At 36.3% G+C, this 26,813-nt stretch overlaps 1 protein-coding gene across 2 annotated transcripts in view; it reads right to left on the minus strand.

Annotated features, from left to right (window-relative positions):
* Positions 1 to 26,813, minus strand: part of COL4A5 (collagen type IV alpha 5 chain) — a 230,249-nt gene that overhangs the window by 70,308 nt on the left and 133,128 nt on the right. For both annotated transcript variants that reach the window (XM_039233533.1, XM_039233532.1), the window contains exons 10-25: positions 26,005 to 26,067; positions 23,834 to 23,869; positions 23,703 to 23,744; positions 23,451 to 23,543; positions 21,929 to 21,982; positions 21,776 to 21,832; positions 21,478 to 21,522; positions 19,846 to 19,899; positions 17,773 to 17,814; positions 15,111 to 15,243; positions 9,486 to 9,659; positions 9,108 to 9,191; positions 5,036 to 5,128; positions 3,372 to 3,442; positions 2,884 to 3,075; positions 2,020 to 2,188 (exon numbers count right to left, since the gene is read on the minus strand). In XM_039233533.1, the coding sequence (XP_039089464.1) occupies positions 2,020 to 2,188; positions 2,884 to 3,075; positions 3,372 to 3,442; positions 5,036 to 5,128; positions 9,108 to 9,191; positions 9,486 to 9,659; positions 15,111 to 15,243; positions 17,773 to 17,814; positions 19,846 to 19,899; positions 21,478 to 21,522; positions 21,776 to 21,832; positions 21,929 to 21,982; positions 23,451 to 23,543; positions 23,703 to 23,744; positions 23,834 to 23,869; positions 26,005 to 26,067 (1,402 nt within the window). The remainder of the gene's footprint in view (positions 1 to 2,019; positions 2,189 to 2,883; positions 3,076 to 3,371; positions 3,443 to 5,035; positions 5,129 to 9,107; positions 9,192 to 9,485; positions 9,660 to 15,110; positions 15,244 to 17,772; positions 17,815 to 19,845; positions 19,900 to 21,477; positions 21,523 to 21,775; positions 21,833 to 21,928; positions 21,983 to 23,450; positions 23,544 to 23,702; positions 23,745 to 23,833; positions 23,870 to 26,004; positions 26,068 to 26,813) is intronic.

Raw genomic sequence — 26,813 nt, forward strand, 5'->3', positions numbered from 1 at the left:
ACAGTGAGTGAAAATTTTGCAGAACAGATAACAAACAACTATTACACAGAATACATATATTTAAAAAACCCTAGAGGTGCCTGGGTGGCTCAGTCAGTTAAGCATCCAACTTCAGCTTAGGTCCTGATCTCACAGCTTGTGAGTTTGAGCCCTGTGTTGGACTCTGGGCTGACAGCTCGCAGCCTGGAATGTGCTTCTGATTCTGTGTCTATCTCTTTCTCTGCCCCTCCCCGGCTCGGGCTCTTTTTCTCTCTCAAAAAAAAAAGCAAAAAACAAAAAACAAAAAACATTAAAAGACATTTAAAAAAACCCCTAAATTAGTAATAAAAAGAAATAATCCAATAGAAAAAAATGGTAAAAAAACCCTACTTGAATAGGAATTTCACAAATGGAAATTGAAACAGTCAATAAACATATGAAAAGGTGCTATACTTTAATATAATCAGAGAAATGCAAAACGAAACTGTCATGAGATATGTAACACTCATCAGACTGAAAAAATGCAAAAAGTCTGACAACAGAAAATATTTATGAGAATGTAGAACAATAAGAAATCTCTGATACTGCTGGTGAAACTGATACAATTGCTTTGGGCATAGTTTAGAATTATTGAGTAGATGCATTTATTCTATGCCTTGAGAATGCTCACCTTAAAGATCTACCCTAACCTATGGACTGGCAAAGCTTTTCTGTAAAGGGCCAGACAGTGAATACTTTAGGCTTTGTGAGCCATATGGTCTCAGTAGCAACTATTCAATGCTGCAAAATGTTGAGTCTATGGTACTAATGCAAAAGCAATCATAGACAATAGTGAATGGGTACAGATGTGCTCAAATAAAAATCTCATTAATGACAAGTAGTGGGCCAGATTTGAACCATGTGCTGTAGTCTACTGACCCTAGCCTCAAGGAAGAATGTGCACATGTTTACCAGAATATATATATACTATATATATATATACTATATATATATATATGTGTGTGTGTGTGTATGTATGTATATATACACACATAGTACATATATACACACATGTATATATCATATATATGTATATATGTATACATATATATACACACACAAGGATGTACACAGAAGCATTATTCATAATAGGCCAGAAGTATAAATAATCCAAATGTCCATCAACAACAGAATTGATAAATCAACTGTGACACACACACACACACACACACACACATAATGGGACACTACATAGCAATGAAAATGTATTACAGCTATATACAAAGTTAATATAAAGAATACTTACCCTAGGATTCCATTATTATGAAGTTCAAAAAGAAGCATAATTAAAGTACTGTGTTTAGGGATCCATATATAGGCGACACAACTAGGGGACAAATGGAAGGAAACTGTGCAAAAGTCAGGACAGTGGCTACCTCAGGAGAAATGCAAGGGGATTATGATCAGGAAAGGACAGAGAGAGAAGGATGGGCATTTCTAGGATGATGGCAATGTTCTGTTTTTTGACATGTGGTAGGTACACGTGTGATTTCATTATAATTATTTGTTAAACTTTATGTATCATGTATTTAAAAACAACAAACGATAACAATAACAATGAGGAGTGACAGAGAAACTTTAAGAGGGAACCTCCTTCCCTTTAGAAAAAACACATACATTATGCTCTCTTGCTAAAAAGCTCTGAAAAACCAAAATGTAAATGGCCAAGAAAACACATCTCTCATGAAAGGAAGCCAGGAGTGGCCAAAGGACTATTTCTGCTTTAAATTTTTTTAATGTTTATTTATTTTGAAAGAGAGAGAGAGACAGAGACAGAGCATGAGCAGAGAGGGGTAGAGAGAGAGGGAGACACAGAATCTGATGCAGGCTCCAGGCTCTGAGCTGTCAGCACAGAGCCCAATGTGGAGCTCGAACCCACAAAACATGAGATCATGACCTGAACTGAAGTTGGACGTTTAATTGACTGAACCACCCACCCAGACACCCCAATACATTTCTGCTTTTAATTATCAAATTAAAATGAAACAATAGTAAACTCACCTGGTATTCCTGGCTGGCCTGGATTTCCAGCCGCACCTTGTATGCCTTTTTCACCTACTGGGCCTGGAGGTCCAAAACCCACAGGGCCCATAGCCCCTTTATTCCCTGGGAGACCTGGCAAGCCTGGATTCCCTGGGGGGCCTCTTTCACCCTTAAAAGCAATTCCACCCTAAAAAGGGGAAAATTTAATACAGAAACATATAAATATAGGTTGGTATGTTGGTATTACTGAATACAACTGGAGAAATGATACAGCCATAAATAGCTCTTTTTAAAAGCTGTACAAGTGTGTGTTATTATGGGATGGTTTGTGTGATCATTCCACTTAGTCATTAATTCCTTCAACAAATACTTTTTAGCTCCTCCTATGTATCAGGGGCTGGTGATACATCAAAGAACAAAAATAGACAAAAATCTTTGCCTTCATAAAGCTTACATTCTAGTAACAAGTCAAGAAGTTTATAGTCTAGCTAACACATGGCCATCTACTCACATTAATCTCTAAGCTTGCTATATATGCAATCAAATTATACTTCTGTTCTCAGGTCCAAATACACCAGACAAATATTTGTAGTATAAGAGAAGAGGAAACTCACAGTGACCCATAAGCATCTTCACCTCCTGCCCACCTATTCTTTGCCAATATTACTCAATATAGTAATGGGTTAGGAAGAAGGAATTTATTAAACAACTGAAAGAAAAGAGTGGTAAAGAAAGCCTACATAGTCAATAACAGTGTACCATTACTATATATAGTCACATTCTTTTAAACACTGTGTTTTCATCTTAGCACCAGGCCAATCCTAGGAAACATCCCTAAGTAACATTTGGCATCACAGAACCAAGAATATCAAACCAACTCACAGGTTCTCCTTTGGGGCCAGGAAGCCCTGGTAGTCCATCCTGTCCAGGGGTACCAGGTAAACCAGGAAACCCAGGGGCTCCAGGGGAACCCAACTCTCCTTTGTCACCCTTCATTCCTGGAAAAGTGAGGATGTCACCAGGTTCACCTTTAGATCCAGGAAAGCCTGGAGGACCTGGAGCTCCTGGTATGCCCTAAGGGAAGAAAAAGAAAGAAGGGGAAAAGAAAAAGAGGAAAAAAAAATCAGTTTCTTTTTTTTAAACTCTTCTTCTCTCCGGTTCATCCCATCAACCTACCCAATAACATTTAGTGTATAGAAAGCTAGGAACAAAGTGAGGCATGTGAGTCAGAGAGACTCAAGGAATAAAAGACAACACAAATTAATAGAAACATTAAATTTCTTGTATATCCAAAAGTGAAAAACGAAGTGTAAATGAATTTCTTCCAGGTTTTGTTTTTGTTCTTGTTTTATAATATAGTCAAAACTTACTGTTAATCCTTTGGGACCAGTTGGACCAGGATGTCCTTTTTCTCCCTTCTGTCCAGGGAAACCAAGAGATCCTAATACATATACACACACACATAATAATGTGAACTTTGACCCTGAGCCCCTGACACAGCTCATATAAAAATGAGCAAGTCAGGAAGTCAAGTTTAAAAATAAGAACCCCATTCAAATGCATTTAACAAGTCACAGTTTAATTTTCCTATGCTATCCTCTTAAAATGAGTAAATCAGGGGCACCTGGGTGGCTCAGTCAGTTGAGCTTCTGGCTTTGGCTCAGGTCATGATCTCATGGTTTGTGGGTTTCAGCCTATATCCAGCTTTGCACTGACAGGGTGGAGCCTGCTTCGGATTCTTTATCTCCCCCTCTCTCTGCCCCTCCCCTGCTTATATGCTCTCTCTCTCTCTCAAAAATAAATAAACATTTTAAAAATAAGCAAATCATCCTTTGTTTTAGGTGAATCTAACCTTTCATGTTACATATAATATTGTATCCTTAGGTATTTCCAACTACAAAGCCTCTCAGAGTTCACAGCTACCAGCTGTTAATGCACAGAGGTGCTAAGGCTCCTATAACCTATTGCTAAGTATAGAAAGAGATAAGGACACAGTCTGCATATTTTTTGTTTTGATCTAAACAATTTCCCCAAATCCTTAACCAGTCCTTCATTTGGTTCATCACTTCACAAAATTTGGTTTAAGAGAAACATTTGGTGCTCAAATACTAGAGGAAATACTACTAAAGCAGTAGTTCTCAAAATGGGTCCCTCGATCAGCTATATCAGGATCACTTAGGTATTGGTTAGAAATGCTAATTCTTGGGCCACCACCCCAGATCGACTGAATCAGAAACTTTGGGTGTAGGACCCAGCAATCTGGTTTGAAGAAGCCCTCCAGGTGATTCTGATGCACTCCCAAGTCTGAAAACCACTAGACTGGAGGTACAAGCCTAGATTATTAACTTCCAGTGGCAGCTATAAGACCTGCTCAAAATCTATTTCCAAGTGCTAAATAAATTGGTTTCTTTGGCAGACATACTAGACAGAAAGGTAAGAGATCTGGCGTCTACTCTCAGCCCTGACACAAACATAAAGTGTAATTTCAAGAGAATATAATATTGGGATACCCCAAGAGACAGGTGAGTGACAGCTGTGGGTCTGATGGATATCAAATATAATTTTGATTGGAAACAAGGAAGGGTTATATATATAGAAAGAGGAATAGTGGCAGTTGGTTGCCAAACTACTATAGAAGCCCCATGCCTAATGACAACATGTGATCCATCTGCGAAGACTAGAAGCTCTACCAGGGGAAACTATACTCAGGGGCCAGGAATTATGAACTTTCCCCCCAGGTTTTTGGGAGAGAGAATTCTGACTCTGTAGAAGTTATTTTCCTCACCTTATGGAAAACAGGGAAGATATTTTTCCTGGAAGAATATTGTCAAAATACCTGGTATTGGTAGCTTCAGATATTAGAACAAGAAAATAATCTATTTCATAGCAGATAGAGGCATTTCATATTCAATTATTTGTGGATATAAGTGAGTTGCTATCAAATGAGAAACTAGCATCATTATAAAACTATGAGCTCACTAAAATCTAGCCAAGTAATATTCTTAAAAGGTTTTCCTGAGGTAGAATGTTTTACCTGGAGGTCCTGGAAGACCTGGCAGACCAGGTTGACCTGGAGGCCCTGAAATCCCAGTTCCAATACAGTTGAAGCAGGTATCACCTTTGTCACCTAGAGAAAAGGATAATGAAAAACAAATTTTAGGGGCGCCTGGGTGGCTTAGTCGGTTAAGCGTCCGACGTTCGCTTAGGTCATGATCTCGCGGTTCGTGGGTTCGAGCCCCGCGTCGGGCTCTGTGCTGACTGCCAGCTCAGAGCCTGGAGCCTGTTTCAGTCTGTGACTCCCTCTCTCTCTGACCCTACCCTGCTCACGCTGTCTCTCTCTCTCTCTCTCTCTCCTAGAAATAAATAAAAAACATTAAAAAAAATAAAAAATAAAAAACAAATTTTACTCAAAGGGATACATCTATCTTCTTTAGATAGGTTCTAAAGAAGTTAGTACCAAGGGACAACATTCCTACCCAACAGTGTAGTTTAGAGAAGCTTATATCTAGAATCAATTCCTTTGATAAATATTTACTGAGTACTGTTCTAGGTTCCTGTGATATATTGGTAAACAAAACATAACAAAACAGGCAAAACAACAACAACAACAAAAATAGACAAAAATTCATTCCTTCATGGTGCTCACATTCTACCAGTAGAAAGGGATAATAAACAATGAAGGTAAAAATTATTAACACATATAAATATATATCAAAACATGTTATGGTTATAGAAAAAAATACACCTGGGTAAATGCGACTGGACAGGTTGCAATTTTAATTGGGTGATCAAACCAAAAGATGATATATAATACAAAGCTTAAAGGATGGGGCATGTGCCCAATGAATGCAGAGCACTCCAGGGAGAAGGAATAGCCATGTTTGGTGTATACAAGAAACACCAAGAAGACCAGATTGCTAAAAAAAAAAAAAAGAAGTAGAAGAAGACCAGATTGCTGAAGTACAGTGAGGAAGGGGAAGCAGGGCAATTAACAGATTGCAGTGAGTGCTATATCATAAAATATCACATAGACCACCATAAAGACTGGCTTTTACTATGAGTAAAATAAAAATCTAGCAGAAAAATTTAAATAGAAAAGCAAGATGATATGACTCAAGTTTTTTTCTAAATTTTTTTTTTAATGTTTTATTTATTTCTAGGAGACAGAGAGAGAGACAGTGTGAGCAGGGGAGGGTCAGAGAGAGAGGGAGTCACAGACTGAAACAGGCTCCAGGCTCTGAGCTGGCAGTCAGCACAGAGCCCGACGCGGGGCTCGAACCCACGAACTGTGAGATCATGACCGAAGCGAAAGTCGGACGCCCAACCAACTAAGCCACCCAGGCGCCCCGATATGACTCAAGTTTTAAAAGGATGTCTCTGGCTGCTATATTAAGAATAGAAACAAAGTGAAATGATGAAAACAGCATAACCATTTAAGTGGCTACTTTTGCAATAATCTAGGAGACATGACAGCTCATTCCAGAGTGAAAGCAAGGAAGATGATGAGAACTGGTTAGATTCTGGGCATATCTGAAAGTAGAGCCAATAGGATTTTCTCATGGAACATGTATGGAATACAAAAGAGGAGAATCAGAGATGACTCCAAGGTTTTTAGCCCAAGCTAAAGGTGTGGCCTGCACTTAAAAAAGGGAAGACATAAATGCTAAAATTATAGGGGAGGTGATAGCAGAGATCAGAATTTAACTTGATCAAGATGTCTGGTTCAAAATGTTGAGTAGACAGTTGGATATACTAATCTAGAGGAAAAGACATATCTGGACAGGAGACAAATCTGAAAGCCACTGGCAAATAGGTGGTACTTAAAATCATGAGGCTGAGTTAAAATACAGAAGAGGAACAAGGACTAAAATACTGGGGGTATTCCAAAAGTAAAACTTGGGTAGATAAATTTAAAATACATATGGAAATGCAAAGTAAGCCAAGACTTACTATAAAGCTACAATAATTTAGGCTAGCACTGGTGCAAGGAGAAACAAATAGAACAATGAACCAATAGAGATGTCACAAACAGACTCATCCGTATAGTGTCATAAAATTTACAACGAAAGTGCTAATGCAATTGAGCAGAGAAATGATGGTCTTTTATATTACAGTACTGAATCAATTGGATAGCCATATGGGAAAAAATTTTTGATGCCAGCTTCAAACTATACACAAAAATTGCTTGAAGACAGATCAAAGATCAAAATGTAAAAGTCAAAATGATGAAGCTTCTAGAAAAAAAACACACATAAATATCTTCAGGTCCTTAGGATAAGCAAAGATTTCTAAAACAGAACATAATGCTAACCAAAAAAGAGGATACTAATGATTGGATTTCTTTTTTTTTTAATAACTTCTGCTAAAAAAGGAATCGAAATAAGAAATCAAGTCACAGAATGGGGGAAGATAGTTGTGATGTATATATATTCAACAACCCAATTAAAAATACAAAAAAACATTGGCATTTTATAAAAAGAATATACAAACTATAAGAAAAGAGGCTGAGCATCAGTAGGTCATCAGGGGATTGGAAACTAAAACCACTCTGGAAAAATGGTTTGGTGACATCTATGGAAACAAAACCTGCACCTACTCTAAAACCCAGCAATTCCATTCCCAGGTATATTAACAGTGGAATGAATATTTAGGTATTCATACAATGAATACCAAAGAGCAGTGAAAAATATTGCTACAAACAAAAATATAGGTATATCCTACAGATAGAATAGTGAGCAAAAGAACCAGACACAAAAGAGTTCATACTATATGATTCCATTTATACAAAGTTCAAGATTAGGCAAACTAATTTATGATATAGAATAAAAGAACGGTTACCTTTGGGAGTGCTTACTAGGGGGCACAAGAGTCCTGGAAAAGTTCTATATTTTGATTTAGATGGTAGCTATATGGGATATCATATACATACATTGAAAGAAAGATAAATATATATATATTTCTATCTCTACCTCTACATCTAATATATATAATATTCCAAGAAGGTATGAAGAGTTAAGAAAATCAAGACATGTAATATACTGAAAACCAAGTGAGGAAATTGTTTAAAATGGGAAAAAAAGGACTGAGACTTAGTATTTGGATTAGCAGGGTAGAGACTGCTGGTGACTTTGACAAACACAGCATCTGTAGAGTGGTGGGTTAGGGAGGCAAAATCTTGACTGAACTGTGCTTAAAAGAAAATGAGAGAAAAGTATCCAGAGACAGCAAGTAGAAAATTCTGAAGGAGTTTTGCTGCAAATGGGAGCAGAGGAATATAGCAGTGTCTGGCAGGGGAAGTAGGATTATGATAAGGCGTTTTTTGGTTGAGTGAAAAGTGTATTTGTATGCTGCTGGGAATGATCCAGAAAAAGAGAAAAATGATGATGTGGGAAAGGCAGGGATTTCTGGAATGAAATACTTGGGAAAACAAGGGAATGGAATCTATTATACAAACAGAAGAATTTGCTTTAGATAGGAGCAGTAATAGTAATTAATACACAGGAAGGCAGAATATAAGTGCACAAATGCAAGTAATGTGGTAGGTAAATGTAGTACTGGTAATCTGTGAGAATTCTCTTACTGCTTCAGTTGGTCAGTGAAAGGGGAAGCAAGGTCAGAACCCTAAAATGAGAATGGAAGAGGAGGTGTTAAAAATTTGAAGAGAGCAGAGAAGGTATAGGCTCAGAAGTTGTGGTAATTTGCAATTACCAAAACTAGGCTTCCCTTCCAAGTTAGTACAATGAAGTGAGAGGAGGGCAAAGCAGGCAAAGATTTATACGTGGGATTCTTTACAATGATGAATCATGTCATTTCAGCTAGGTGAAGAGGGAACAAAGGACGTGAAAAGGTTGAGAGATAGGCAAAGTTGGGAGGTATCAGTGAGGCTGAAGTGATATTGAAGTCAGGTTATTATAGGTAATGAACTAGCCAGGAGACAGTGGTCCGAAAATGGGACTCATGAGATAGAGATTATGGAAGTGTGCACTATTGGTAATGAGATGGTCTTGGGGTAAGACCCTGGGATTGAGTGGCTAAGGTAGAATGGAGGATACAGGGAATTTTGCTGATGATCCGAAAGAATGAAGGAATGACTAATGGGATCAAACCTTTCACTCCTTGTTCTCCTTGGAGTCCTCTATCACCTGGAGATCCTGGAGGGCCTGGAGGGCCTGCTTCACATATCTCATCACCTGAGATAAGATAAGGATAACAGCTACTTGTGAAATATCCAGAAGGCTAAACAAAAAGAAAGCCTGATAGGCTAGAAAAAAAGATTTTCAGTTACTTCTTCCTGGTAATGCAATGACCTATAAGCAAAAGGAAGATATAATATTGGTGATGATTTGAAGAAAAAATTTAAACATCAAAGAATCACCAAAAATCAAAAGTAGAAGCAGTAGTAGAATAATGCCAACCTTCAGCTAGATTAACTTTCAATGAAAACAAACAAAAACAACAGAATTTAGGAGAAAAGTATAGCTTACTAGGAGGGATTTGAGGGCCAGGAGGGCCAGGAGGCCCTGGAAGTCCAGGAGCCCCAGGCTGTCCATCAAGTCCAGGAGATCCAGGAATAGAAATTCCAGGTGGACCTTCATCACCTTTCTGGCCTCTTTCTCCAGGAAAGCCAGGGGGGCCAGGAGGGCCCATAACTGCAGTCCCTAAGATAAAAAAAAATTAAAGTGATAAAATGATCTTATTTTGGAGATATTACTTTAGTTCTCAATGAGACATGACTAATGATAAGATCTTCCTTTAATGTACAATGTTGGTTATGTTCTTGTTTTTTCAATGATAATCAATATCTGGAGAAAGCGTGAAAAGTTTTTTTAAATGCTTATTTGTTTATTTTTGAGAGACAGAGAGAGAGAGAGAGGCAGACAGAGAGGGAGGTAAAATCCCAAGCAGGTTCTGCACTGTCAGCGTACAGCCCGATGTGGGGGTTGAACCCACAGACCTTGAGATCATGATCTGAGCCGAAACAAAGAGTCAGATGCTTAACTGACTGAGCCACCTAAGGCACTCCACATGAAAAGTTTTAAATAATGTAACTAAAGGTTTGAAAGTAAAAAAGAATAATTAATGTGGCTTTACTACTTTTGGAAATGTACTAATAATCCTCTACCCAGTCCTCTTTGAGGCTATGATCTTTTAATCTAAGAAATACTGGAAAGCCATTAGCAAGGGAAAAAGAGGCATCTCAAAGTCCTCATGTATACATGGCTCTATTTCTGGACATTCTTCTGTTCCACTGTCTATTCCTGCACCACAAACACATATTTTTATAATAATAAAAGTAATTATTATAATTATAAATAATTTGAAAAACATTTTCAAAACAGGTAAGAAAAATATACCAGTCTTTGTTCTTTTTAAAAACCATCCTGGAGCACCTGAGTGGATCAGTCCGTTAAGTGTCAGACTCTTGGCAGAGAGAGAGGGATCCCAACTCAGGGCGCAGATCCACAACATGACCTGAGCTGAAGTCAGACGCTTAACCAATGAGCCACCCAGGCGCCCAAATGTTTAACTGTTTAAAAGAACTAATTCTCTTTCGGCTCCTCCCCTACTGGCGCTCTATCCGTGTCTCTCTCTGAAAAATAAACATTAAAAAAATACCTTTATTAGACTTATAAATTTATCTTCTAAATTCAATTTAGAATCTGCTTATCTGTTTAATTTTTAAAAACCAGTGGAAGTGTGAATGAGACTAATTTGAATTTAAAGATTAAATTTTGGAGAAACACCTGTTTATAATATTGATTTCTTATATTAAGAAATTAAGTATATCTCCATTTATTTATTTTATATGATTTAATAATATTTTACAGAGTTCTGAAAAACAGGCATACACATCTTTTCTTGAGTTTATTCTTGAGATAATTTGATTAGCACTGTGAATTTTATTGTTATTACTATTGTTAACTAGATTTTCTTCTCTTATATAACTTTTTATTGGTGAAGAGGAAGACAAAGTATTCAACTAGCATATCTGGCCACCTTGCAAACATTCTATGTTCTAGTAATTTGTCATTTGATTATTTTAGACTTTCTCAGTAGATTATAATAGGGCTTGTAAATAACTAAAATTGAGGGGTTTGTTCCACCCTTACACCAGACTTGTAGTGAACCGGCTGGGCTCTCCAGTATAAGGACAAAGAGTACAGGTGACTCTGAGTATGTGTATCTTATTTTTGACTTGAGTGAGAATGTTCCTAATGTTTTACCACAAAAATATGACATTTCCTGTACAGTCCTGTACTTCCTATAAGAAGCAGATAGCGTCATCAAGTTCCCTTTTAAACTTAGTTTAAAAATTTCTTTACCTTCTAAAAATGAATGTGTATTGAATTTTATTGACTATTTTCTTTGCAAATATTGCCTATTCTCTTTTAATCTGTCAGTGTAGTCAATTATAGTAATGTTGAACCATCCTTGCAATCTTAATATACTTCTGAATTGATCTGCTAATATTTTATTTAGGATTGTTGCATCTATGTTCATAAATGAAACTGAATTATATTTATTTCTGGTGTTATCTCCCTGGTGGTTTGGTATCAATGCTATTAAATTAAAGGTCTTTTTTAAAAAATATGTTCTGAAAAAGTTTGTAAAATATCAGAATTACCCATCCAACAACTTAGTAGAATTCATCCACAAAGCTATATAAGCACTCATAAAACCAATGCCTTTTTGTGGAAATTTTAACATTTCCAGATCTTCCATGGTAATTAATCTACTTAGGTTTTTTACTTCCTCAGGAAAACTTTAGTAATTTATGTTTTATTGTTTCTTGAGGACTGCATATTTCCTTTAGAATTTCCAATATGTTGATTTAGTTTTATAGTTTTATTGTAATTCAAAAAATTTAATTGTATTTATGGTAATAATCTTTTCTTTACTGATTTTATTTGTGCCTTCACTTGCTTTTCTCTTGATCATATTTTATTCTTTTTACCTTTACCAAGTTTTTCCTTCTAATTTTTATGCTCATGTTATTTCTTATAATTTTTTTTTCAAAATAGCTCATTTAATTTTAGTATCTTTTATTTTGTGATAAGTTAAGGGTACAATTTTTGCTATGTTTAATAAGTTTTGATATAAGGTTGTTTAGCATTCAGTAGATTGTCATTTCCATTTCTGCTTCTTCTTTACCTCTAGAGTTATTTACAAATGTGCATTTTAATATATAAATGTAAAGATATTTGGTGCTTTCTGTTGTTAATTTCTAACTTCATTTCACTGCGGTAATGGAGTATGGCTTGCATATAGTTTTAAAAGATATTTTTCTCATAAACTAGAGTCAATTTCTATAAATGTTTCATGTAAGTTTGAAAATAAGGGCATGGAGGAGGGCACTTTGGGGATGAGCACTGAGTGTTATGTGGAAAGTAATTTGACAATAAACTATTTGTAAAAAAAATAAAAAATAAAAATAAAAGGTGGGCTAAAGGAAAAAAAAAAAAGAATGTAACCTAGGGCCATGATGACTCCTGCGTGTGAGCCCAACACATGAAAAAAAAAAAAAAAAGAAAATAAGGTATATTCTCTGCTGCCCACAACTTTTTCCTTTCCCACATACACAGTTTCATTGTGTTGCTCAAATCATTTATATCCTGATTTATTTTACACCTCCTTGATATGTGAGGGATTTACCAATTTATCACTTGCAGTTTCTCAGTTTTCATTTTATATATTCAAAGCTGTATTTTAAATGCATAAAGTTTTATGACTTTTATATCATTGTGGTATAATTTGTTTATCTGTCCATATGAAGTATCTCTCTTTTTAATGTATTTCTTGAATCGAATTCTATTTCATACTATATTAGAATTGTTAAGCTACCTTTCTTTTTGATAGCACTTGCCTAATACCTTTCAACTGCTTTATTTAAATTTTTTTATGTCCTTTTACTTTATATAGGCCTATCATGCACAATATATATTTTTATTTCAGTTTTATTTTAGTTTTTGTCTTTTAATCAGTGCTTAGGCCTTTCAAATTTATTGGAGTTATTTTCATTTTTAAGTTCTTCTTGTCATCTTATATTTTATTTTCTATTTACCAAAGTTTGTGTCTGTTTTGTTCCAATTCTAACTTGTATTTTGTAGATCAAGATTTTTGGCTATTTTCTTTCCTCGAAGGATGTGTAAGTCATGTATTTTATTTATATTTTCTCTAGTGGTTACTAAAATTTTAGCCCATGTTTTTAAACTTATATTTTTCTAAAAATTTACAGAGTTAATAATATTAGTATTCTCTCTCTCTAATAAGACAAAAAAAACCCTTATGACTGACTTCTCCCTAATCTCTCTGCATCCTTACATCCTATGGTAATAATGTATATAATTATTCCATGTTGTTACTTAAAATACCTCATTATTTTTTGATCAATACTTACTTAGACCTCATATATTTTACCAGTATCTTTCCTAACCACAGGTTCTTGCATCTTACCCATCCCCACCCCCAAATTCATCCTGAATTAATTTTCTCCTTCTTAGACTAAACCCTCCAGTATCTATTTTAGAGAAGTTCTGGAGGTGGTAAACTTTCTAAGCATCCCATCTTCACACTAGGATGATGGCTTGATGTAATACAAAATTCCAAATTCATAGTTATTTTCTTTGTAACTTTGAATATTATCTTCCTCTGATGCCATTATCTTCCTCTGACTCTTTTCTTTAATTTTTTTAAGGTTTTACTTATTTTTGAGAGAGAGAGACAGCATGAGCAGGGGAGGGTCAGAAAGAGAGGGAGACACAGAATCCGAAGACAGGCTCCAGGCTCTGAGCTAGCTGTCAGCACAGAGCCTGACACGGGGCTTGAACCCACAAACCGCGAGATCATGACTGGAGCCGAAGTCGGACGCTTAGCCGACTGAGCCACCCAGGTCCCCCAATCTTCCTCTGACTCTTATTATTTGTAGGTGATCTGCCTTTTCCTTCATACAGTTGTTAAGAGTTTCTTTTTATCCTTAAATTCTAAAATGTCCGTACAATGTGTCATTATGTATTTTTGTATTATTCTTATTTTACTCTTACTTTGTAATTCATAAGCTGTTTCACTGTGACTCATGTTTTCTTTCAATAAGTAGAAGTTCTCAGTCATTAATTTTTCAAATATTGCTCCTTGTCCCATTCTCTCCTCCTTGAACTCCTTCATGGTAAATTCTGAAACGTCTAAGTTTATACCTTATGTCTCTTAATTTTCCTTTCACATGATCTAATTCTGTAACTTTTTTGCTGTATCCAGGGAGAATTCCTTTTTTGAATTTTCCAGACACAATATGTGTTTAGTCCGCTATCTTGAAATTGGAAATCCAAAGTGTATACTTAGAATTAAATGAGACCCACATTCATTCTTTCTCCTTGGGAGGATCATGGAGTGTCACTCATCTCATCATGTTAATATTTCATTAGCCAAATTTTTGAAGGTAGAGAATAATAATTTATTAAACACATATGTGTGCCAGGTGCTATACCAGATGCTTTCTCAAATTTTACATAAATGCATACTATCACTTCATTTCAGAGAACATCCAAATAAACAAGCTAGACAAGGGTGGTGCTCAGGCTGGCCAAATTAGAAATGCTCTACTATATTGTTTATCTTCAACAAGGGAATGATATAACACTCAGTATTGAGCCCCCAAATTTTATTGCACACCATAATCACCATGGGGATTTCTACCATGAGGATTTCTAAGTAGATATTTTTGGCCTTCTAAGGGGATAATTTACTATTTTTATGCAGGAAAGCTTATAAAACTAGGCATTATTAGAATAGCATTCCCTTCCGTAGCAGTATAAAAAATATAATGATTAATTTTCGGATCACAGAATCATTGGGTGTAATTTGTTAATAATAAAAAATAGAAATGGTATTTTTAGGGTAAAAGGGAACTATCCAACTGACTTGTCTTTTTTTTTTAAGTACAGGTGAGAAATTTGGGGAGACAGGTTATAGTAAGAGTTGAGAAGTTTCTGTCAATTAGAAAATACTCATGTTGTTTACTGCCATGCTCACCTTGGAACTAGTATGCTAATACTGGACATGGGGATTAGTAAAGATGCTATACACACAAGAGCGTTAAGTACAGTCTCTTTTACCTGGAGGTCCAGGGAGGCCAGGTGGACCCTGTATTCCAGGAAATCCTCGCTCTCCTTTTTCTCCAGGCAAGCCAGGTAACCCAATGTTTCCTTTTTCTCCCACTGTTACACCAGTCCCAGGCCTAGGGATTACCTTTATTATGAAAGAAAAAATAAAGGAACTCAAAGAGGAAGAGACTTGTTCTCCTAAAAATAACCTAGCAGCTATATATAATTACAATACCATCATTTTCACAGAGCTCTCGGATATAAAGCCATTAAGACTACTACACAGATTATGATTCACATTCCTTACCACTCCTTTCCTTCAACTCATTAGGAACTGCTTAATATCAGTAATAATATTGCCATCCTCCTGAACCCCAGGCTTATAGAGCTAAAATTATTTTTTATGTCTCTAATCACATTCAATTCATTCCAATTACCTAAGCTTGATAACTATTTACTGAAAATGTTCCTCTGATTTGCCCCCATCTTTCCTGTTGCCACAGCTACTATCCCCATCTCATACTTGGACGAACAGAAGCACCTCTGAGCTTCTCCCCTTAAATCCAAATCTATTACTAACAGATACTTTCTCAAAAAACAGATTTTCTGTGTTAGCTATTGTTTTTAAGGCCTCAAATTCACTACTTCTTACTATGTCTGAGGCCACTTTTCACCCTGGACTCTGTCAAGTCTCTTCTCACTTTCAGTACCTCTCTCACCTATCACATCTTCTGTTATTTCTAGCAGTGAAGTTTTAGGGAGGATTGTCTCATTATAACCACTTCATGTATCTTACACATTCTTGTATTTCCCTCTAAATATGCCATTTCTTTTTTTTTTAATGTTTATTTTTGAGAGAGAGAGAGTAACAGAGTGCAAGCAGGGGAACGGCAAAGAGAGAGGGGGAGACACAGAATCTGAAGCATGCTCCAGGCTCTGAGCTGTCCACACAGAGCCCATTGTGGGGCTCGAATTCATGAACCATGAGATCATGACCCAAGCTGAAGTCGGATGCTTAACTGAACTACCCATGTGCCCCAATATTGTATTTTTAAAATAGCACCATGTATATTTATTTCAGTGCTGCTACCATTCAACAAAGTATCCTTGGACTCCTGTTTCTTTTAATGTTTATTTATTTGAGAGAGAGAGAGAGAGACATGGAATGCAAGTGGGAGAGGGGCAGAGATAGAGGAAATCAGAAGCAGGCTTCAGGCTCCAAGTTGTCAGCACAGAGCCCGACATGGGGCTCATACTCACGAACTACGAGATCATGACCTGAGCTGAAGTTGGACACTGAACCAATTGAGCCACCCAGGTGCCCTGAATATGCCATTTCGATATCTGTAATGATACAGATGGTACAGAATGTTGGTACAAATCAACATTCACTGGCAAAGTGTGGTATTTCATCCTGGCTCTACTGGATAGAAGAAATATTCAGACAAAGGGAGTCAGAAAGTTGTGGGACTTAGAATGGAGATAGTAGTTCTAAAAGTAAAGTGAGCTGGTGGATAGGGCTGCACTCCCCAAATTTCCATTTCTTCTGATTTTTATCAAAATTCTATTATTGCATTTCATAGAGAAATTATTTCTTAGAGAACAAAAGTTCTGATTTTAAAATGAAAGTGAATAAAAATTGTCTAAGATCAGGGTGCCTGAGTGGTTCAGGTGGTTAAGCATCTGATTCTTGATTTCAGCTCAGGTCATGATCTCGCAGTTCATGCGATTTAGCCCTGCATCAGGCTCCATGCTGACAGAACAGATCCCCATGTCAGGCTTTGCATTGACAGCATGGAGCCTGCTTGGGATTCTCTCACTCTCTCCCTCCCACTCTGCCCCTCCCCCGCTGACACTCACTCTCTATTGCCTTCCTCTTTCTCTCAAAATAAATAAACTTTAAAAAAATTGTCTAAGGTCTTTTTTATGTATATTCTCATTAGATTTGTGAAGTACTAAGTATCAATATCTGAGACTGACCATGGATATTATAGGCTTTATGGCACTTGCACCTTTGCAGATTCAATGCAGTATAAAAACAAGAGTCTTACCAAATGTCAACCAAAGGAAAGCCAATATGTCAAACTTCAGCAATGATATTTTATTCTTAATAAGACTGGAAACATATTTGACTTAAATTTCATGGTGAATATAAACATTACAGAAAATCCTTAAACCCCCTATGTATTTTTTCATCCAGCAGTTACCTACATTTGATTAAGAGTCCCTAGAAGGCACATACTCAGGGAAGAAAGAGGTATGAATTAGAAAATTGTATAATTGAGAAAACCTATTAAGACCAAATCCATCTTTCCAGAGCTCTGTAAGGGAAAGGGTCAATTCCTAGTTCCCCAAATTTCTTTTATTGAAACTTTGTAAGCCATGTTTGCACCACCTGCTGGTTACTTGAGAAATACTTTGGGAATCATGAGGCAAAACAACCCAATGCTATAATTTTTGATCTTTACTATGGAGAAGTAATATACAGGGAGATCAATACAAAGACTTCAAGGTCAACATCACTGAAGGTTTTAGATATAGACCTTTAAGCCAGTAAAAGTTGATAATGATTTAGAATTTTGTGTTCTATAAGGAAAAGGTAAAAAGTACATTAAGGCACAAAAATGAAAATGCATTAATAAGTCTGATAAATGAAGACTTAAAAGAAACTTACAAGTCCAGGAGGTCCAGTTGGGCCAATGTCACCTTTTTGGCCCTGTTCATAAAAGTTTAAAGTAGGTTAGTAAAAATTACCTGAAAACATCAATTTCCTTAAAAACGTAACAGAAAACTAAGTTTCATAAAGACCTAGGAATCCATAATAAAATATTTCTAAGAGAAATACTACTTGAGGTAATGAGACAATACTGAAATAAGCCTAGGAAGACCAGTGATGTTGTCTCAGATTTACTAGCTATACAATTTTCACCAAATCAATTAACTTAACTGCCTTATACATAGACCAGACTTCTAAGGTATTTCTAGATGTAACATCCTTTGATTTTAAGATTACTATTTTCTAGCAAACTATAAATACTCTAGAAACAAGATACTGAATAAGAGAATTGGTACCACTGGAATCAGTTAAAAGCATTATATTTTTACATTTAGCCTTGTTTCTTTTCATAAAAATTGTTGAGGGCATAAATTAGGTGTCATTTCCATTAGTCACAGATATTTTAGAGCTGACTGATTTAGCTATCATCAGGAACAGCTAATAAATTATAACTGTTTTTGTGAGTTTGCTCTTAGAAACTAATGAAAGACAAATTCAAAGGCAAAATGGTTACTTTTAACTAGTAGCTACAACAGCATGAAAAACACAGTATGCAACTGCTATTCTACTGGCCAAAACCCAAGGATAGATGTCTCTCTTACATTTCTATTCTTGTTTTAGACTTGTTCATAGGAACTTTTCCTCTATCTAAAAGCTGCTTTTAGTTTAGAGTTACTCTGTCCTATCATTTTAATTACTACGTGAAAAAAAAAATCTTGTTCTCTGAGTATTTATTATCTTCCTTTATTCTAGCTGTGGTTCTCAGTCCAAGATTCAAGTTGGATCTAGTTTAGAGATAAACCACCATAAAATTATGCACCCTCTGTGTACATTCAAATTTGTAACACTTTTTATTCCTTGTCTGCAAAACAAACCTTTTCAGTACTGGTTTTCATATAAAGCTCTAGAGAGACTAGAAAACTTGATATTTTGTGATCTGCTATAAACAAGGGAAATGTGTGCTTCATATGTTCTTTCAAAGTCACTTTTTTTTCCCAAAGCCACTTTTAAAATAGATAACTAAATAAATGACTTCAGTCAGGCTGTATAACCAAATGAAAAATGACAAAGTATTAGCCACAGACTTTCAGACAATAATTGCACAGAGAATGGAAATGTTTAGTGGAGACATTCTAAATTCACAGCTACAAGCCTTTTTAGTATGAGGACCTCACTAAAAAAGTGCTGCATCCACTTTCTAGAGAACAAAAGTTTTGCCGATACAGTCTCAAATTAAAGGCACCAACTTTTCACAATGTGAATGCTAAAGTTGAACAATTCTTCATGTGTTTCCATCACATGAACCATGATTTATGACAATGAACAAAAATTTAGAGGAAATGGTACAAAAGAAAAAATACCAATACCAAAAGATGAATAAAGAAGGTATGTTTTGAATACAAAATCTAGTTATTTAGGACTTTTTCATTTATAACTCAACCTTGGCTTATATATATACAATGGAGTATTACTTGGAAATCAAAAAGAATGAAATCTTGCCATTTGCTACAACATGGATGAAACTAGAGGGTAGTATGCTAAGCAAAATTAGCCAGTAAGAGCAGGACAAATATCATATGACTTCATACACAGGAGGAATTTAAGATACAAAACACATAAGCATAAGGTCATAAGGGAAGGGAAGCAAAAATAATATAAAAACAAGGAAGGGGACAAAACATCAGTGACTCTTAAATACAGAGAACAATTTGAGGGTTGCTGGAGGAGTTGTGGGTGGGGAGATGGGGTAAATGGGCAAGGAGCATTAGGGAGGACACTTGCTCGGATGAGCATTGGGTGTTACACACAGGAGATTTCTACTTCTGAAATCATTATAGCACTATATGCTAACTAGCTTGGATGTAAATTAAAATATAAATTTAAAATAAATATACAACCACAATCTTGGCAGAGAACAGGAATATGTTAAGTAGAATAAAACCAGTCACTTCAAAGTATTAAAATTCTTACCTTTTCTCCATCCCTTCCTGGTTCACCACGGGAACCAGGATCACCAGGCAAACCCTTTAAAACAGAGGACAGAGTGATATCAGCAAAAATGGTGGAGTAAGGATGTCCAAACATCCTCTCCTCCATAAAGTCAACAAAGAACAATGGCAAAAATGGTCAGTGTCAACTTTTTAGAAGCCTAGAAATTAGCCAAAGGCTGCAGCAATCCAGGAAGATTTCTTGGGGAAAACAAATGACTGAATCTTGGTAAGAAAACAGAGCTTTATGGTACTTGAACCTGCTTCTATTCCCATCACCCTTCCTCATCTCCACACAGCCTTGAAAACCAACAGCTCATAATCAAGGTGAATACCATCACCCTAGCAGCAAATGGAAGGTAGAGAACAGGTTGGAGCTTCTTCACGGACCCACTGCCAATAAACTGTCATTATTTGACCTGTCTGGTGACTACTATCTTTATTTGACCTGAGTTGAGTTCTCCCAGTGAAAACAGAGGACATCTTTTCCCTGAAGATATCTGTGAAAATCTATCAATGGCAATTACTGACCATCATGGCTGCCTAAAACACGTAACAAAGACCAATTGTTCCCAAAGGCCAGGAACTAAGACCCCGAATTTACCTTCCGTTAAACCATTTTATGTTAAAGTAATTTGTGAATCTAGAGTTTATAAGTTGAGGACTGCCTGTTTAGCAGAATCATCTGGACACTGATTTATCTAATTTTATTACTTCCAACTTCCAGTCTTGTTAAGAATTATCCCTTTCCTTCACAATGGTCTCCAAAATATTATCAAACTTTCTGTCCTTGAAAACCTCTTTTAACATCTACTGTGGATACTCTTGATACTGAGGCTGCTTGAAATAATGTTTCTGGGCTTGCACGTTTTCATTTTCCTCTTTAATTTATAGTAATTAGAATACTGTGTCAAAACTTTTATTGAAAAAAATCTGTTCACACAAAATATTGTATGTGAATGTTGTAAGCAGCTTTATTCATAATGGCCAAAACCAGACAGAAACAACCAAAATATCCTCCAGTGGGTATATGAACAACCAAGCCCTTATACGTCCCTATATTCAAGTACTATTCAGCAATAAAAGGAATGAACTGTTGATATGCAGTATCATGTATAATGCTATGTGAAATAAACCTGATTCAAAAAGCTATATACAGTATAATTTCATTTCAACGACATTCTGGAATAGGGAATATCATAGGGATAGAGAACATATCACTGCTGCCAGGGGCTTTTGGTGGTAGGGAGAGAAGAAGATGACTACAAATGAATATTAGGGGAACTTTTGAGGGTGATGTAACTTTTTTATTATAAAGGTGGTTATACAATTATATGTGTTTGTCAAAACACACAAACTATACACTGAAAATGGTTCATTTTACTGTATACAAGTTATATCTCAATAAATCAGACTTAAAAATATGAAAAAAATCCTTTTTTAACAAAGGAATTTTAAATTCATATTCAAAAGAGAAAGTTTAATTTCCATTCCTACCAACTATTTCCAAACCCAAGCCCGTTTGCCATCCTGCTTCTCTACTACCTGCTTCTCTACTAGCACACACAAATGCTGCCATTTTTGGGAGTCAGGTGGGAGGATGGACTTTACTCACTGGAGTTCCTGGTTGGCCATTCTCTCCATCCTTGCCTGGTTTACCCTACAAGAGTAAAAGAAATGCAAGAATATAAATTTGTTATTTAGGATATATGAGATTAAAGAATATAACAAATTTTCTTTCTGCATTGGACTATATTAAGTAGACTTCAGATTTCAATATTATAATAAATGAATGTCAGTTGTGGCATTTTGAGACAAAGCAAGTAGGATTTAAGAGGAAAGAATAAAATTACACACACACAAACACACATTTACAATCTTTTGCAAAGAGTATTAGTAGTCATAATACTTACTCTTTTGCCAGGCTCTCCTTGTTCACCCTTCTCACCTTTCACACCACCTGGAGGACCCTATACACAGAAAAGTAGTTTTAGACAGGTTCATGGAGTGCCCTGTATCAATACCAATTTACATTAAAAGACACTAAAGAATTTTAGGCTACTTACTGGAGGACCACGTATCCCTGGAGGTCCAGGAAGCCCTCGGTCACCAGGAAGTCCCTATGCAGTAGTAGGGGAAAGGAAAGCAACATTAATACTAGAGCCAGCTGAGAACACTTTTAACAAGCTGAAAAATGGACTCATGTAGTATAACCAAAGATAATAGGATGTTTCTTTTTTTTATTTTTTAAATGTTTATGCATTTTTGAGAGAGAGAGATAAAAAGAGAGCGAGCTGGGGAGGGGCAGAGAGAGAGGGAGAAACTGAATCAGAAGCAGGCTCCAGGCTCCATTCTGTCAGCACAGAGCCCGACGTGGGGCTCAATCTCACGAATTGAGAGATCATGACCTGAGCCGAAGTCAGATGCCTAACTGACTGAGCCACCCAGGTACCCTGATAATAGGATGTTTCTAATTCAAAGTTAAAATTTGCTAAGCAAAATAACCTAGAGCCATCTTTGCTTACTTCAGTTAATATCCAATGTGTGCATAAGCCGAGTTTTTAGGTAAATAAAAAGAAAACACTTAAAATGAAATTATTAATGGTACATTTTATAAAAAGCAAAAATACCCATAACAAGTCAATATAGGGGCTATATAACACACACCCATTTTGGCAGAGAACTGAATGATCCGTTCCATACTGATGGCAGGGTTGCAGTCAATCTGTCCTTTATTCTTAACTTTCTTATTAGCATTTAAGTGAAACAAAAATGTACACCCTTTGTTCAAGGGTGAGCCATTATGCTATAAAAGATATGTAGGATCCCACCTACTGTAGTAGAAGCAAAGTATCAGATAATTATTTCTAAACACAACAGGGGTTTATAGAGTAACACCATCTTTGTCCTTGTATATTAGTGAAATGTAGAGAAGACAGTAATCTAAGACAATGACAGTCTACCATATCATGACCTAATTTTGTACACGAATGCATTATTCATAATAGCCAAAAATGCAAATAATCCAAATGTCCATCAACTGACGATGGATAAACAAAATGTGGAATATTTACACAAGGGATATTATTAAGCCATAAAAAGAAATGAAGTATTGAAACATGCTACAATACGGATGAACCAAAACATACTACCTAGAAAAAGCCAGACACACAAGACCATATTGTATGATTCAATTTATGTGAAGTGATCAGAGTAGGTAAATCTACAGAAACAAAAGGTAGATTAGTGATGGCCCAGGGCTGAGAGTTTGGGGGGAAATGAAGAGTGACAACAAATAGGGATGAGGTCTTGTGGGGAGTGGCTGATGAGAATGTTCTGGAATTAGATTGTAGTGATGGTTTCACTACCCTGCAAATATACAAAAAAAAAAAAAATCGAATTGTACATAGGTGAATTGTATGGTATGTAAATTATATCTCAATGAAGCTCTTTAAAAATTTAATTATCTCCAATTCTTATTATTTTTAAAATACTTTCATATATAATTATATTCCAGCTTATAATGCTTTTTAATGGAATGCCACTTTTATAGCAAAATGTTCATTGGTTTCCTGTCTATATACTCACCTGATCTCCTTTCTGAAACTCTACATCAATTGGCCTTTTCTGTTCACTGATCTGTCCAGGTGGCCCAGGGGGACCCTGAAGGCCTTGTTCACCCTGTTTGCAAGATTTAATAAGAAAGTAATATTTCATAACATACATAAACAATAATATAAAACATAAGCTAAGTCAGTGGCAAGTAGCAAAAAGACAAGTTCAAATGGTGAGGAAAGTAGAAAACTGAGGGCTGAATAATCAAATTTTTCCTTTACTCACCTTTTCACCCTTGGGTCCTTGGAAATTTAAGCCCATATTCCCCTAAAGAGAGACATTTTAGTTTAAACTCTCATTGACAATAACAAGAAGAATTCATACCAAATAAAAAATGTAAAGAAAAAGAAAATTACCTTTGGTCCTGGAAGTCCAGGTGGACCAGGAGGGCCCTAAGAATAGTAACACAGAAAAGAAAAAATGGGATATATTGATACATTTATTAAAAAATTATTTGGTTTAAAAAAATTATCTGGTTTCATAAAAAGTGAAGACTGAAAATGCCCTTCAAAATAGTGTTTTCCTGTTTCTCACATTTAAGTTGATTTTAACAATCTAGATGAATGTGGAGACTTCCTGTAGCAGTATACAAGTAGGCAGGGGAAGAAATGCAAGGTTGAGTAGAGACAGAGGGGTAACACCAGTGCCAAAAATCAATACAGAAGTTAATATCAACAAACATATCAAATTTCTCATATCAGAATTATAGGTAAATGTAGGTGTCACAAGGCAATTAACTCTCTAGTTGTAAAAAGCATTTATTTCCCTTTCTTAGTTCTGTTTCTTTTCTTTTCTTTTTTTTTTTTTTACAAATAGTTTATTGTCAAGTTGGTTTCCATATAACACCCAGTGCTCATCCCCACAAGTGCCCTCCTCCATGCCCATCACCCCCCTTCCCCTCCCCCTAATCCCCATCCGTCCTCAGTTTGTTCTCAGCATTCAAGAGTCTCTCATGGTTTGCCTCTCTCCCTCTCCCCCACTATTTTTACCCTTCTTCTCACCCATGGTCCTCCATTAAGTTCCTCCTAATCCTCCTATACGTGCAAACATAGGGTATCTGTCCTTCTCTGCCTGACTTATTTCGCTCAGCATAACACCCTCAAGGTCCATCCACGTTGCTACACATGGCCAGATTTCATTCTTTCTCATTGCCATGTAGTATTCCATTGTATAGATAAACCACGTCTTCTTGATCCATTCAGCAGTTGATGGACACTTAGGCTCTCTCCATGTTTTGGCTATTGTTGAGAGTGCTGCTATGAACATTGGGGTACATGTGCTCCTATGCATCAGCACTCCTGTATCCCTTGGGTAAATTCCTAGCAGTGCTATTGCTGGGTCCTAGGGGAGATCTAGTTTATCACCTCTTGATCTCAATGGATCTATTTATTTACATATTGGACCCTGGTAGCATTTCTAAGACTTTGCTTCACCTGTTGAATCAGGGTTAACTGAAGGAACATTCAGGAGTGCAGAGTGTGTCAATTACATAGCCACAAAAGTTGAGGAAACTCAAGATGTAACAACACACACAGGGTTTACTGATGTTTTAACAATGGAGTTAGGAAGAAGTAGCATAGTCCAGGGTCTAATGCTTTGCAGGTGTCTACTACTAAAAATAAACTAAACAAAGGGGTTTTCTAATCCTCTCCTAGATATCCCCAGGAAAGCAGCAATCACAATCTTTTCTGGTAGATTCTCTTAGTATTTACCAAATGCTATTTCCTTCATTCAGGAATAGAGGACCAATTGTCACAAGCAAAATTGTACAATCTATAAAGGGATAATGAAAACTGTCACTTAAATATATGGGACATGAGAGATAGAGTGGTACATGAGAAATTACTTTGACTGAAGTACAATTTTCTTGCCCTTTTAAGAGGGCAATAGCAAAGCTCTAAGTCCAAAGCCTGACTTGAATAAAATCTAAGTATTGCAGGGGCAAAAATACTCAGAATTTAATTACAGGAGAAAATACGAGTGACCATTGAGGTAGAAAGTAAGAGAACTGATTGCATACTCAAGGTCTTTACATGTTGTTGCTTCTTTCCTGAGGTGCACAAATCCTTATCCCACTGCAAAGTAATCTACTACCCTCACCAATTCTGTTTAGTCCCAGGCCCCTTAGAAATAAGAGCCAATATTTTTTTGGGGAATACCTGTTTTTTGTTCCTCTTAAACTGAAAACTGCAAATGGAAGAAACATGTTTCATCAAGTGACTAGAGAATTGCCTGAGAAGACTTAACGAAATGGACAGAATCAACTTAACCACTGACACATCAAGAGGTAACCAACAAGATATTTTATTTTAAATCTTTCCTTTTGTATACCTCATTTTTCTCCATCTAGAAAATGGAACTATCATTTAGCACATATATTGTTCACCATAACACTGTAAAATATCCTGTAAATAAATATATTATAAGCATTGTCAATGCATTCTACTTTCAAGTAACAGAAACAATATTAGTATTCCTATAAGTTTTTTTTTAAGTAGGAGAAATGAAATTCCAGAAGCAAGCTTACCATCAAACCTGGGGGTCCTGGGGGACCAATTGGCCCTGGTAAACCAGTGGGACCAGCTGGGCCCTGTTATAAAGAAAGTGAAGAAAAGGATGAAAAAAAATCCTCATTATATCACACAAAGAATTACACTGAATGAAATTTAAACTTAAATAACTGTCAGAAATTGCTTACACAATTCTACAATTTTACAGTATTATAAGCAGAATTTTTTTTTTAACTATTGTTTTTTTTTTTACAAATAGTTTATTGTCAAATTAGTTTCTACATAACACTCAGTGCTCATCCCCAAAGTGCCCTCCTTCATGCCCATCCCCCCCACCCCCCCACATCCATCAGTCCTCAGTTTTTGTCAGCATTCAAGAGTCTCTCATGGTTTGCCTCTCTCCCTTTCCCCCACCATTTTCCCCCTTCCTCTCCCCCTTGTTCCTCCGTCAAGTTCCTCCTAATCCTCCTATACGTGCAAACATATGGTATTTGTCCTTCTCTGCCTGACTTATTTCGCTCAGCATAACACCCTCAAGGTCCATCCATGTTGCTACACATGGCCAGATTTCATTGTTTTTCATTGCCATGTAGTATTCCATGGTATAGATAAACCACATCTTCTTGATCCATTCATCTGTTGGAAGTCCTAGCATCAGCCGTCAGACAACAAAAGGAAATCAAAGGCATCAGAATTGGCAAAGAGGAAGTCAAACTTTCACTCTTCGCAGATGACATGATACTCTACATAGAAAACCCGACAGACTCCACCAGAAGCCTACTAGAACTGATCCAAGAATTCAGCCAAGTTGCAGGGTACAAAATCA

This window comes from Hyaena hyaena, unplaced genomic scaffold (genome assembly GCF_003009895.1).
Source record: "Hyaena hyaena isolate Hyena2069 unplaced genomic scaffold, ASM300989v1 scaffold_77, whole genome shotgun sequence".
Lineage (NCBI taxonomy): Eukaryota > Metazoa > Chordata > Mammalia > Carnivora > Hyaenidae > Hyaena > Hyaena hyaena.